This window comes from Orycteropus afer, unplaced genomic scaffold (genome assembly GCF_000298275.1).
Source record: "Orycteropus afer afer isolate SDZICR_OR568_19922 unplaced genomic scaffold, OryAfe1.0 scaffold00257, whole genome shotgun sequence".
Taxonomy (NCBI): Eukaryota; Metazoa; Chordata; class Mammalia; order Tubulidentata; family Orycteropodidae; genus Orycteropus; species Orycteropus afer.
The window spans coordinates 2,263,492-2,278,732 of NW_006921844.1; the positions used below are offsets into that span (position 1 = coordinate 2,263,492).

A 15,241-nucleotide genomic window follows, 5' to 3' on the forward strand; every position below is an offset into this window, starting at 1 on the left:
TTTTTTTCCTTTCAGTCTTGACTTTATTATCCACTGCATTAGCAGTTTCCCTCCAATTTCAATATCATCTATCAGTTTCATTAACATGCTTAAAATAAAAGAAGGTGCACAGGAAAGCAAATAGTAACTGTGGTTTAGATTAAGATTTAGTTACTGGAATTTCATTGAAAATTTTTTTATCTGTATTTATGAGGGCTATTGGTCTGTAATTTTCTTCTTTTTTGGTGTCTTCTGGCTTTGTTATCAGGGTTATGCTGGCTTCATAGAACAAGTGTAGGAGTAGTTTTACTTTTCCATGCCTTAAGTTTGAAAGTTTTGGTGTGAGCTCTTCTCTGAATGTTTGGTAGAATTCTTCAGTGAATTTTTTGTTTTAATTACCACTTTAATCGCATATAATATAAATATAAAATTTTATGTAGAGTTTTTAAATGATCAAAAAAATACCTAGACTTAAAAAGAAAGATAAACAATCCTGTTGTTAATAACCTAAGTGTGCCACTAGAATTCATTGGTGCTTTAAATCAGATTTTATTATCTGTTGTGTAGTGCCACTACTGATCTGTCAGTTTGTCATACTGTGATGGCTTATGTGTTGCTATAAGGCTGGAGGCAATGCCACCAGTACTACAGATATGTGCAGGGTCACCCATGGTGGACAGGTTTTAGCAGAGCTTCCACAGTAAGACTAGGAAGAAGGATGGGGCCATCCACTTCTGAAAAAATTGGCCAGTGAAAACCTTAGGAGTAGTAATGAAACACTGATATATTACTGTAAAAGTCTATGAATAGTCCTGAAATGTTGTCTGATACATTGCTGTAAGATGAGTCTCTCAGATTAGAACCAATAAAAAAAACCAAACTCAACTGCTGCCGAGTCAGATCCGACTCATAGTGACCCCTCTTTGGGTTTCCGAGACAGTATCACTAGGGAAGTAGATTGCTGAATCTTCCTTTTGAGGAGTGGCTGGTGGATTTGAACCACCAGCCTTCTGGTTAGCAGTGAGACGCCTTAGGCACTACACCACGAGAGCTCCTTCAGGTTGGAAGTCACTCAAAATTATGACTAAGGAAGAGTTGCCTCCCCAAAGTAGAATCAATGTTAATGACATGGACAGAGTAAAGCTTTTGGGAACTCCATTGGCTGATGGGGCACGACTCAGAATGGGAGGTGAAAGCTGCATACATCCATTAATAATCAGAACATGGAGTGTACCAAGTATGAATCTAGGAAAATTGGAAGTTGTCACAAATGAAATGGAACACACAAAGATCAGTATCCTAATCATTAGTGAGCTGAAATGGACTGATTTGGCAATTTAGAATGAGACAATCATATGGTCGTCTATGCTGAGAATGATGAAGAGGAGTGGCTTTGCATACATTGTCAAAAAGAATGTTTCAAGATCTATCCTGAATTACAGTGCTGTCAATGATAGGATAATATCCACACCCCCTACAAAAGACCTGTTAAGACTACTGTTACTCAAATTTACACACCAACCACTAAAGCCAAAGATGAGGAAATTGAAGATTTTTATCAACTTCTGCAGTCTGAAATTGACCAAACATGCCATCAAGATGTATTGATTATTACTGGTGTTTGGAATGCAGAAGTGAAAAACAGAAAATTTCATCAGTAGTTGGAAACTATTGCCTTGGTGATAGAATCACATAATAGAATTTTGCAAGACCAGTGACTTACTCTTTGCAGATACTTTTTTTCAGCAATATAAGTGTCAGCTATACATGTGCATCTGGTCGGATGGAATACAGTAGAATCAGATCGACTACATCCGTGGAAGGAAACGATGGAGATGTTCAGTATCTTCACCCCAAACAAGGCCAAGAGCTGACTGTGGAACAGACCATTAGTTCTTCATGTTGTTAGGTGCTGTTGAGTTGGCTCCAACTCATAATGATCCTGTGTACAACAGAATGAAACACTACATGGTCCTGCGCTAGCCTCATATTTCTTGCTATAGCTGAGCCCATTGTTGGAGCCACTATGGCAGCCATCTCATTAAGGGCCTTCCCCTTTTTCACTGACCCTCCCCTTTACCAAGCATAATATTCTTCTCCAGGGGATAGTCCCTTCTGACAACATGACCAAAGTAGGTGAGGCGAAATCTGACTATTCTCGCTTCCAAGGAGCATTCCAGCTGCACTTCTTCCAGGACAGATTTGTTCATTCTTCTGGCAGTCCACGATACTTTGATTATTTATTCTTCAACAACACCACAACTCAAAAGCATCAACTCTTCTTTGGTCTTCCTTATTCATTGTCCAGCTTTCACATACATATGAGGCAATTGAAACCACTATGGCTTGGGTTAGCCACATCTTAGTTTTCAAAGAGACATCTTTGCTCTTCATCACTTTAAAGAGGTCTTTTGCGACAGATTTGCCCAGTGCCATATGTCGTCTCTTTTTTGACTGCTGCTTCCATTGGTGTTCATTGTGGAATATGAAATCTTTGACAGCTTCAATCTTTTCTCCATTTATTGTGATGCTGCTAATTGGTCCAGTTGTGACGATTTTTGTTGTGAGGATGTTCGTTTTCTTTATTTTGAGGTATAATCCATACTTTTGACTATAGTCATTAATCTTCATCAGTAACTGTTTCAACTGATCTTCACTTTGAGCACACAAGGTTTTGTTGTCTGCATATCTCAGGTTGTTAATGAGTCTTCCTTCAGTCCTGATGCCATGTTGTTGTTCTTATGGTCCAGCATCTCAGAATATTGCTCGGCATATAGATTGAATAAGTATGGTGATGGGATGGATACATCCCTGACACACTCCCTTCATGATTTTAAACCATACACTATCCCCTTGTTCTGTTTGAATGACAGCCTCCTGGTCTATGTACAGGTTCCTCATGAGCACAAATAAGTGTTCTGGAATTCCCAAAAGCAAGTTAAAGTTGAAGCTAAAGAAAATTAAAACAAGTCCATGAGAGCCAAAACATGACCTTGATTATATTCCACCTGAATTTAGAGACCACCATCTGGAGGATAGATTTGACACATTGAACACCAGTAGCCGAAAGCCAGATGACTTGAAGGATGACGTTAAGAACATCATCAATGAAGAAAGCGAAAAGTCATTAAAAAGACAAGAAAGGAAGAAAAGACCAAAATGGGTGTCAGAAAAGATTGAAACTTGCTCTTGAATGGAGAGTAGCTAAAGTGAATGGAAGAAATGACAAGATAGAAGGACCAGAACAGGAGATTTCAAACGGCAGCTTGAGCCAACAGAGCCAATTACTGTAATGAAATGTGTGCAGAGACCTGGAGTTAGAAAACCAAAAGGGAAGAACATGCTCAGTATTTCTCAAGCTGAAAGTACTGAAGAAAAAATTGAAACCTCGAGTTGCGGTAGCGTAGCATTCAATGAGCAAAAAAGCATCAAAAGAAGATGGAAGGAATACATAGATTCACTGTACAAAAAAAGAATTTGGTCAGTGTTCATCCATTTCAGGAGGTGGCATATGATCAAGAACCAGTGGTACTGAAGGAAAAAGTCAAAGCTACACTGAAAAAAATGGCAAAAAACAAGGCTTCAGCAGTTGACAGAATACCCATTAAGATGTTTCAACAAAGGGATGCAGTGCTAGAGGCACTTACTCATGTATGCAAAGTAATTTGAAAGACAACTTCCAGGCCAACTGACTGGAAGAGATCCATCCATATTTGTGCCCATTCCAAAGGAAGGTGACCCAACAGAATGTGGAGATTATTGAACAGTATGATTAATTCTCATGCAAGTAAAATTTTGCTGAAGATAATTCAAAACTATTTTAGCAGTATGTTGATGGGGAACTTCCAGTAATTCAAGCTGGATTCAAAAGAAGATGTAGAATGAGGAATATCATTGCTGGTGTCAGAGGAATATTAGCTGAAAGCAAAGAATACCAGAAAAATGTTTATTTGTGTTTTATTGATTATATGAAGGCATTTAACTGTATGGATGATAACAAATTATGGGTAGCATTGCAAAAATATGAGAATTCCAGAACATTTAATTATTTTAATGAGGAACCTGTACATAGACCACAAGGCTGTCATTTGAACAGAACAAGAAGATACTGCATGATTTAAAATCACGAAGGATGTGCATTAGCATTATATCCTTTCCCATATTTAATTCAGTCTGTATGTTGAGCAAATAATCTGAGAAGCTGCACCATATGAAAAATGTGGCATCAGGGTTGGAGGTGGACTCATTAACAACCTGCAATATGCAGATTATTCAGCCTTGCTTGCTGAAAATGAAGATGCTTTGAAGAATTTACTGATGAAGATTAAAGACTACAGTCTGCAGTATGGATTACAGCTCAACATAAAACAAAAGTCCTCACAACTGGACCAGTAAGCCACATTACTATAAATGGAGAAAGATTGAAATTGTCAAGAATTTCATTTTACTTAGATTCACAATTAACACCCATGGAAGGAGTAGTCAGAAAATCAGAGGTCATATTCACTGGACAGACCTGCTGCAAAAGACCTCTTTAATGTGCAGAAGAGTAAAGAAGTCACTATGGAGACTAAGGTGTGCCTAAGCCAAGCAGTGGTATTTTTAATCTCATATGAAAGCTGAACAGTGAATAAGGAAAACCAAAGGAGAGCTGATGCCTTTGAATTGTGTCAGGGAAGAATACTGAAGGTACCATGGATTGCTGGAAGAATGAACAAATCTGTCCTGGAAGAAGTACAGCCGGAATGCTCGGTGGGAGCGAGAATGGCCTGACTTCATCTCACCTACTTTAATCATGTTGTCAGAAGGGACCGTTCCTTGAAGAAAGATACCTGCTTGGTAAACTGGAGGGTCAATGTAAAAGGGAAAGACCTTCAACAAGATGGATTGGCATAGTAGCTGCATCGATGGACTCACCATAGCAAAGATTTTGAGGAGGCACAGGACTGGGAAGTGTTTTGTTCTGTTGTACATAGTCGTCGTGAGTTGTAGCTGACTCAGAAGCACCTAACAACAATAAAAAACAGTATTGCATAGTGCAACTTTTTGTTTTCTATCTAACGAAGGCTGGCACTGTGTAAAAGGCTTAGCAGTAAACTGTGGATGAGTTTGGACTTAACTGTTTACACCGAAAGAAAGAAATGCTGAAAATCTTTAGATGAAGTTTAAGTATTTTGCCAAAATAATTTTCGTGTCTATTCCCTTTCAATATATAGCCAGGACTTGTCTTTTTTCCCGAAAAATAAATTTTTTTTTTTTATTAATTGACAAGTTCCCCTATTGATTGATTTGCTAATTTGCATCTTACTGTTCTCTGTCTTTGATGTTTTTGTGCCCTGGGTTGTATTTGTGTACTCCCTTGACAAAAACAACTTATTTACCAAAAGAGGATTATAAGGTTACCAGAATATTTTGATTAAGCAAACAAAATATACCCAAAATAAAAAATACAAATAAAAGATCATTTTTTTTGTAGCTAGAAAATACATTTTCCAAACTCTCTCACTTGCCCAAAGCTCGATTTTTAAACCTTTTGTTTTCTTCAGGATGCTCTTTTGAAAAGTTACACCACATTATTCTTCTCTGAAGTTTAAATAAAAAGAATGTAGTCATCTTGAAAACATACCTAAATCATACTTTTTGGCTATAAACAATTACTCTAAATATGGAGGCAAGAATTAGAGAAATAGTATGGACCTTTCATGAAATTTTCAAACTTCGCCAAAGAGAAGGAAATAAAATTTTAGTATTTTCAACTATGATTTTCCTATTTTTCTGCTACTCAACAATTCGTTAAAACATTTTTGTGAGTATGATGTCAAATAATTCAGAAGCTAGACTTGTGAGAATGTAATAAAATAAAAATGTTTATTGTTTTAGTTATCAGGCACTTTACTTAGTGGTGCCTGACGGGAAACACCATTTTTCTCATGAAACATACACTGATCTATGTAAAATTAGACACTTTCATATAAAAACCAATTTGCAGGTTAGTTTATAACCAGGATCACTAGTGGAAGCATGGAGCTACATAGTAAATGACAGCATTAGATTGATTTCCCTGCATGAGTTCCTCATCTGTGCAAATGAAATTCTTACCTGAAATTCTAGAACTTAAAGTATGGTGCTTTCAACATTGTAAATTCTGTGTAAATGCTAATTCCAGTTTATTGATATATTAAATGCATATATATATTGGGAGCTCTGGTAGCATAGTACCTAAGACATTTGACTGCTAACCAGAAGGCTGGCAGTTCAAACCCACCAGCAACTCCTCGGAAGGAAGGTTGGGCAATCTACTTCCATAGTGATACTGCTTTGGAAACCCAAGGAGGGGTCACTATGAGTCAGGTCCGACTTGATGGCACATAACAACAACAACTACTATATATATATATATATATATATTTAAGAAATAAATTTACTATTTAAAGACATAGACTGTGTTATTTTACATAGAAAATTTATATCTGTTCACTTTTCCCTCTTTTTCTCCCAGTATTGCTGAATGCTGCAGCACTCCTTATTCCCTTCTGGGTTTGGTCTTCACAGTTTCTTTCGTTGCCTTGGGTGTTCTGACACTCTGCAAGTTTTACTTGCAGGGTTATCGGGCTTTCATGAATGATCCTGCCATGAATCGGTAAGTTCTTTGAGTGAGATGACTAGAAATTTAAATTTTATGCATAGATTGAAGAAGTAATAATGACTTTCTTTGGTTGTTGAATTTTAGGGGAAATATCATTTTGAGTGGTTTTATTTTTTTATTATTATTATTATTGGATAAAAATACTATGAATAATCATTAACTTACCATGTAAGAAAGAAGTATATCATATGTATATCATGATTCATGTTGGACACTTTCCTTTCCTAGATTTATTTAGGAAATTTTTTTTTAATTTCTTCCTTTTTCCCTTTAAGAGTTTGTTGTTAGCTGCCACTGAGTCGATTCTGACTCCCAGTGACCCCATATGACAGAGTAGAGTTGCTCTGTAGTGTTTTCTAGGCAGTAATCTACAGGAGCAGATTGCCAGGTCTTTTTCCTGCAGAGAGGCTGGTGGGGTCCAACCACTGACCTTTTTCATAGCAACTGTGCTTACATTGTTCCACCAGGACTCCTATTGAAATTTGTGTAGTCCTGCTAAAATCAGACTTCTTTATTTTATACTTTCTTTTAAAGGCCTTTTTTTTTTTACATGTTTGAACATAATTCAAATACTGATTAAAGTTTGAAAAGCAGCATTGATGAGAATGCAAAATAGTTCATCTAAACCCCAAACCAGACCCAGCCCACTGCCACTGAGTCATTCTGACTCATAGCAACCCTATAGGATAGAGTACAACTGCCCCATTAGATTTACAAGGCTGTAAATCTTTACAGAAGCAGACTGTGGAGCCCTGGTAGGTTTGAACTCCTGACCTTTTGATCAGGAGCCGAATGGTTTAACCACTGCACTCCCAGTGTTAAGTTAATCTAGTTGGTAGTAAATCATAAATCACTAAGATTATGTAAAACCCTATTTCTAGAACTTCTCATGATTTCGCTTATCTTAACATAGGCAGTTAATGTCTTCATTATATAAATAAACTCTTCTTAAAGTATTTAACTCTTTAATGGCTATTTGCATTAGTACCTGGTGAGTGCCTTGTAAACTGGGAAAGCTTTTTTCTTTTTTTTAAATACCAGGTTTTTTATGAAAGAAAACAATTTTTTAAAATTATGACCCACAGTCTCCCTTCCAATCCCAGCAAACACCCTTTAATTGGGAGGAAAAAAAAGGGTGAGTTGTTAGATGCTGTCGAGTCACCCCCGACTCATAGCGACCTTATGCACAACAGAACAAAACACCACCCAGTGCCAGCCAACTCCATGATCCTTGCTATACTTGAGCCCATCGCTACAACTACTGTGTCAATCCATCTTATTGAGGGTCTTCCCCTCTCTCATCGACCTTCCACCTTACCAAGCATGACATCCTTCTCCAGGGAATGGTCCCTTCTGACCACATGACCAAAGTAGGTGAGATGAAGTCTGGCCATTCTCACTTCCATGGAGCATTCTGGCTGCACTTCTTCCAGGACAGATTTGTTAGTTCTTTTAGCAGTCCATGGTATTTTCAGCATTCTTCACCAGCACCACAACCCCAAAGCATCAGTTATTCTTTGGTCTTCCTTGCTCAATGTCCCACTCTCACATGCATTTGAGGCAATTCAACATACCATGGCCTATGTCAGACGCACCTTAGTCCTCAAGGAGACATCTTTGCTCTTCAGCACTTGAAAGACTTCAGCACTTGCAGCCGACTTGCCCAGTGCTTTATGTCATCTCGTGCCCTGACTGCTGCTTCCATTGGCAATGATTGTAGAAACAAGCAATGTGAAGTCTTTGACAACTTCATTTCTTTTCTCCATTTATCGTGATGTTGCTTATAGGTCCAGTTGTGAGGATTTTTGTTTTCTTTATATTGAGATGTAATCCGTACTGCAGACTGTATTCTCAGTCTTCATCAGTAAGTACTTCAAGTCATCCTCACTTTCAGCAAGCAACGTTGTGTCATCAGTGTATCACAGGTTATTAATGATTCTTCCGCCAGTCTCTGCCACATTCTTCATATTCAGCTTTTCAGATTAGTTGCTCAGCATATAGATTGAATAAGTATAGTGAAAGGATAAAACCCTTATGCACCCCCTTCTTGATTTTAAACCTTGCAGTGTCTCCTTGTTCTGTTCGAACGACAGCCTCCTGGTCTATGTACAGGTTCCTCATGAATACATATTAAGTGTTCTGGAATTCCCATTCTTCTCAATGTTATCCACAGTTTGTTATGATCCACACAATCAAATGCTTTTGCATAGTCAATAAAACAAAAGTAAACACCTTTCTGGTATTCTTTGCTTTGAGCCAAGATCCATCTGACATTCACTGTGATGGGATACCTCGTTCCATGTTCTCTTCTAAATCCAGCTTGCATTTCTGGAAGCTCTCTGTTAATATACTGCTGCAACCGTTTTTGAATTATCTTCAGTACGACTTTACTTGCATGCGATATTAATGTTATTGCTTGATGATTTCCACATTCTGTGGGATCCTTTCTTTGGAATGAGTATAGACAGTTGGCTAGGTAGCTGTCTTCCAAATCTCTTGGCATAATGGAGTAAGTGCCTCCAGCGGTGCATCTGTTTGTTGAACATCTCAGTGGATATTCCATCAATTCATGGAGTTTTGTTCTTTGCCAATTCCTTTAGTATAGCTTTTACTTCTTCTTTCAGTACCATTGGTTCTTGAATATATGCCACCTCCTGAAATGGATGAAGATCAACCAGTTCTTTTTGGTATAGTGACGCTGTGTATTCTTTCCATCTTATTTTGATGTTTCCTGCATCATTCAATATTTTGCCCATAGAATCTTTCAGTATTGCAAGTCAAGGCTTAAATTTTTTTCCTCAGTTCTTTAAGCTTGAGAAATGCCAAGCGTGTTCTTCCGTATTGGTTTTCTAACTCCAGGTCTTTGCACACATTTCGTTATAGCAATTGGCTTTGTCTATTTAAGCTGCTCTTTGAAATCTTCTGTTCAGCTCTTTTATCTTGTCATTTCTTCCATTTGCTTTAGCTACTCTCCGCTCAAGAGCAAGTTTCAGAGTCTCTTCTGACATCATTTTGGTCTTTACTTCTTGTCTGTTTAATGACCTCTTATTTTCATGTATGATGTTCTTGAGGTCGTCCCACAGTTCTTCTGGTTTTCGGTCATTGGTGTTCAGTGCATCAAATCTATTCTTTAGATGGCCTCTAAATTCAGGAATGATATATTCAGGGTGATATTTTGGCTCTTATGGACTTGTTTTAATTGTCTTTGGGTTGAACTTGCATATGCGTAGTTGATGGTCTGTTCCACAGTGCCTTGTTTTGACGGAAGATACTGAGATTCTCCATTGCCTCTTGCCACAGATGTAGTCAGTCTGATTCCTGTATATTCCATCTGGCGAAGTCCACGTGTATAACTGCTGTTGGTGTTGTTGAAAAATGGTATTTGCAATGAGTAAGTCGTTGGTCTTGCAAGATTCTGTCATGCAATCTCCAGGGTTATTTCTATCACCAAGGCCAAATTTTCCAACTACCAGTGATTCCTTTTTGTTTCCAACTCTTGCATTCAGCAGTGATAATTAACACATCTTGATTGCATGTTCGTTCAATTTCAGACTGCAAAAGTTGATGAAAATCTTCAATTTCCTCTTTTTTGGCTTTGGTGGTTGATGTGTAAATTTGAGTAGTAGTAGTAGTAACTTGTCTTCCTTGTAGGTGTATGGATATTATCCTATCACTGACAGCATTGTACTTCAGGACAGATTTTGAAACATCCTTTGTGATGATGAATGCCATGCCATTCCTCTTCAAATTGTCATTCCCAGCATAGTAGATTATATGGTTGTCTGATTCAGAATGGCCAAAACCAGTGCATTTCAGCTCACTAATGCCTAGGATATCAGTCTTTATGCATTCCATTATTATTTTTGACATCTTCCAATGTTCCTGAATTCCTACTTTATACATTTCCATGTTCCTTTTATTAATGGATGTTTGAAGCTGTTTTCTCCTCAATTTGAGTTGTGCCACGTCAGCAAATGGAGGTTCCGAAAGCTTTACTTTATCCATATCATTAGGGTTGGTTCTGCTCTGATGAGGCAGCTCTTTCCCAGTCGTATTTTGAGCCTTCCGACGTAAAGGCCTTGTCTTCCTGCACTGTATTGGACAGTGTTTCCAGGCTATTCTTAAAGTTGCACATTAATGTATCAGACAGTGTTTCTGTGCTACTCATAAGGTTTTCCCTGGCCAATTTTTTGAGAAGTGGTTGGCCTCTTCCTTCTTCCTAGTCTATCTCACTCTGTAAGCTGCATTGAAACCTGTGCACTGTGTGTAACCCTGCTGGAGTTTGAAACATTGTTGGAACAGCCTCAAGCCTCACAGCAATGCACAAGCCACCACAATATGCCAAACTGACAGACCAGTTTGTTTCCTTTAGCAGTTCTAAACCTTTTCACCCTCCCCTTACCTGGATCCTACCTGAATCCTGCAGATTTGTCATCCCTAGCATTCCCCTCCTTTTCCTGCCTCTGGGGTGCAACATGTCTCTCAGGGGTGAGTTGGGGATGGAGAAATAAAAATAGTTCATGGATAGTTCACAAAATTTATACTGTTCAAAAGCTATAAAATGAAAGTGACAGCTGCTTCCCAAGGGTAACAGTTACTGATGGTTATTGTAGAATTTCTTATAGAAAAAAGTACATATATGTATCTATCGTGTTCCATATATTATACACATTGTGATATGTTAGTTTTTCACTTAGTATGTTTTCGCGTTTTCTGTTGTTTATGTTAGCACATGAAGATACATCTCATTGTTTTTGATAAAGGCATACTTTTTTTTTTCTTTTTGCTATTAAAAAATAATGCTACTGGATGTCTTTTTTGTACTTCTCTCTCATTTTAATTAGGAAAAGTTGAGAGAAGAGTAAAATGAACTGCCATGTACCCATCACCCATGTACCCGTTTCCCTTATACCTATCACTCATCTCCAACAGTATCAACTCTCATGACCTGTCTCAGTCATCTCCACCCACCTTGTCCCTTTCCCCTACCCCTGGCTAAAATTTTTTGGAGCAAATCTGAGATATGATTTAATTTTATCCATAAATATTTCAGTGCGTAAATCTTTTTAAAAACATAATTACAGTATAATGATCAAAGCCAATAAGAAGAATTCTTTGATACCAGATATTTAGTTAGTGTTCAAAGTGATAATGTATTTGTTCTGTTGTATTTCGTTTTAAACATTTTTGTTTGCTCAACTGAAGATCCAAATAAGCCCTCATTCCTTGCAATTGGTTGAAATGTTTCTTAAGTCTGTTAGTATTCAGGTCTCCTTTATCTGCTTATTTTTTCCCTTGCATTTTGTTTGTTGGAAGACACCAGGCTATTTGTCCAACAGAGGTTTTCACAGTCTGCATTTTGCTGGCTGCCATCCCCATGGTGTCATATAACACGTTCCACTATTCACTGTATTTTCAGATACGTCCTAACTTTGGTGATACATCCGTAGGGTAAATTATTACTAATAAGATTATTGAGTTGAAGGGTATGCACATTTTAAATTTATTACTAAATTTTTCTTCTGAAAGGTTGTATCTGTGCATCTATATCATGTCCATTTCACTTATATCCTTGTCAGTACTTGGCTATCATCAGATTTTGTAGTACTTGCTAATCTGATTGCAGTTTTTGAAACTGCTCATTTCTCACATACTTGTTAGAATTTTGTATAAATCAAGGCAATAGGATACAAGGTTCTAAGATACTGTATGTGATATATTTTCCATATGGAATTACTTTTTTTTTCAGTTTTTATTTATCTTTCTCTCCCGTTATATCTTTTAGATCTCATGGTCTTCTTGAAGAGACCTTTTCCTCCCTTAAATTTATGAAGATAACTCACCTAGGATTTTTTCTGATGTGTCACATTTTCTTTTATTATCAGGATCTATTGTAGGGTGTAAATGGATATAACTTAGCAGATCTGTAAGTCTGGCAGAAGTATCTGGCTCATTAGCAAAATCTGTTGGGAAAATATTTATTTATTTTAGAAGTTGCTTTTCTTCGCCTCAGTGTATTTAATAATAGCTATTATGTTTCTGTCCATTTAGTCGTATGAATACTATATGTATTATTATATTGATGTTATATAATAACAGCATAAAGATAATATATTAAAGTTTTTGAGTGTGTATTAAGTGTCAGTAGATTCACAAGTATGTAACAACAGTCTGAGTGTTTGAATTCTTTTCTCTAGGAGTTAAATGAGATTCTGATAATTTTATTTCTGGTTTTTTTTTTTTTTCCCCTGTCTCTCTCTCTCAAAATGTATGATTTTCTTAGGGGCATGACAGAAGGAGTTACACTCTTGATCCTGGCAGTGCAGACGGGTCTGATAGAACTACAGGTGGTTCATCGGGCATTCCTTCTCAGTATTATCCTCTTCATTGTAGTAGCTTCTATCCTACAGTCCATGTTAGAGATTGCAGATCCTATTGTTTTGGCACTGGGAGCATCTAGAGACAAGTAAGACACTTTCTAAAACCAACATTTGTAATATTATTTACATACATTTGGTGTCTAAAAATTCAGGGAATGTTTAAAGTCAGCAAGTAGATGGATAATTGATACTAGATTAATTCAAAAAGTTTACATTTTTATTTGTGTTATATGAGATGATTGACTTGACTTCTCTAATCTTTTTTGTTTTCTCTCCATTCCTATTGCTGAAAGTCATATCAAAGGCCATTTAATTACAAATCATCATATTTTTTCTATAGAAAAATATAATACTTTAAAAAGTTTTTAAATTAAGAATGTAAAACAAAATTTAATCCAGGAAACAGCGAGTAATATATTTTTTTTTTCATGCTCAGTTCTAGTTAAAAGAGAGAAACTCACTGCCATCAAGTCAGATCTGACTCAGCAATCCCTCCTTGGGTTTCCGAGGTGGTGTCACTATGGAAGTAGATTGCCCAATATTTTTTCTGAGGAGTGGCTGGGGGGTTTGAACTACCAGCCTTCTGGTTAGCAGTCAAATACCTTAGGCACTATGCCACCAGAGCTCCTCCAGAAGATAGGCATTTATGGAATAACAGCCTCATCAAATAACATTGGCCTTTCAGACAACTGCACTTATTAAATTAAGGTCCTAATGAGGATTCTTGACACCTTATGAGTCAGGTGAAATTAATAGCTGGATTCATGTGCATCTCATGTTACAAAAATACTACTGAGAAATAAAAATGAAATAATTACTTTTTAGGATACGATTTTGGCTTTTTGTTTGTTTGCACAAAGAATTGTTTAAACTTCAGTGTCCTTTTTTATCATTTTTCTACACTCTGCTGATTATAACAACAACAACAACAGCTACTGATTATAGAAATACATCTCTATTGCCTTTTTTGGTGACATTTTATAAGTAAAGGAGCAAACAGTCTTTTAGGAGACAGAATTGTGGCACCAGATTTTCTTAGCATTCTAAATTAGCATTTTTATTATAGTTCATTGGAGTCATCTTTGTATCCTTATTTCCTACATTGCCAAGAATCCATAAAATTTTCTCAAAGAATAGGATGGCTGGAAGAATCTATTTAAATAAGCTCACAGTTCTAAATATGTTTCAGATTTTCATAGGCAATTTGTTTTGAGGTTTAAGGTTTCTTGACAGAAGAATTTAAAATGTTGAAATCAGTGATTAGCTCAGTTAAATAGCCATTTAGTAGATCTGAAAATTGAGTTGATTTAACAATTAACGTTTTGTCATCTCCCACAATATTTTTTTGGTATTATTAACTTCATTATTAGAATAATATAACACTATAGAAAGTCTGGAAAAGAGGAAAAAATACGTAATTTGACTACCAAAAGAACCAGTAAATTCAGTTGTGGGTCTTTCCAGGATGCTGAATTAGCATGACTATAGTGCCTAAGGCACTTGACTGCTAACCAGAAGGCTGGCGGTTCAAACCCAATATGGGGTCACTATGAGTTGGGTCCGACTCGGCACATAACAACAACAACACCTGGCTTCCTCACCCAAGATCAAACATGAGCAGATTCAGAGGGAAAGGAGGAATTAGCTGTTAGGGTTCTTTTCTTCTCTTCCACCATTACTTTGGTAATGAGAAAATGATACTAATGCTACATGCCAATACTTGTTAAAACAAATGAAGTGAAACTGACTCAAGAAGAATTTAAAAGCTTTGGTGCAGTGGTTCAGGCATTTGACCACTAACCAGAAGGTTGGTGGTTTGAATCTACCAGTTGTTCTTTGGGAGAAAGATGAGGTAGTCTGATTCTATAAAGATTTACAGCCTTGGAAACTTTATGGGGCAATTCTAGTTCTAGTCTGTCCTATATTGTCGCTATAAGTAGGAATCAACTCAGTGGCAGTGGGTAGGTTATAGTTCTTTAACTATTAAAGAAATTGAAGCAGTTGGTAAATAAGAGCCATATGGCATTTGAAGGGACAGATTATCTGAATTTTAAACACTTCGAGAGTAGAAAGAATGCTCCCCAGCTTACTCTGTAAGGCCAGTATAATTCCAGTAACAAAATCAGATAAACGTTATGAGAATGATAAACTATACTTTAATTTCACTTAACAGCAAGAGTTTTTATGAAGTTCTTGCAGTATTGGCTCATGAATGGACAACTTGAGTAATGGACTA

General features: G+C 36.9%; 1 protein-coding gene across 1 annotated transcript in view; it reads left to right on the top strand.

Moving 5' to 3' along the window:
* RNF145 (ring finger protein 145) overlaps window positions 1–15,241 on the top strand; it is an 82,792-nt gene that overhangs the window by 56,966 nt on the left and 10,585 nt on the right. The window contains 2 exon segments of the mRNA XM_042782191.1: window positions 6,479–6,619; window positions 12,909–13,091. Coding sequence (XP_042638125.1) covers window positions 6,479–6,619; window positions 12,909–13,091 — 324 coding nt within the window.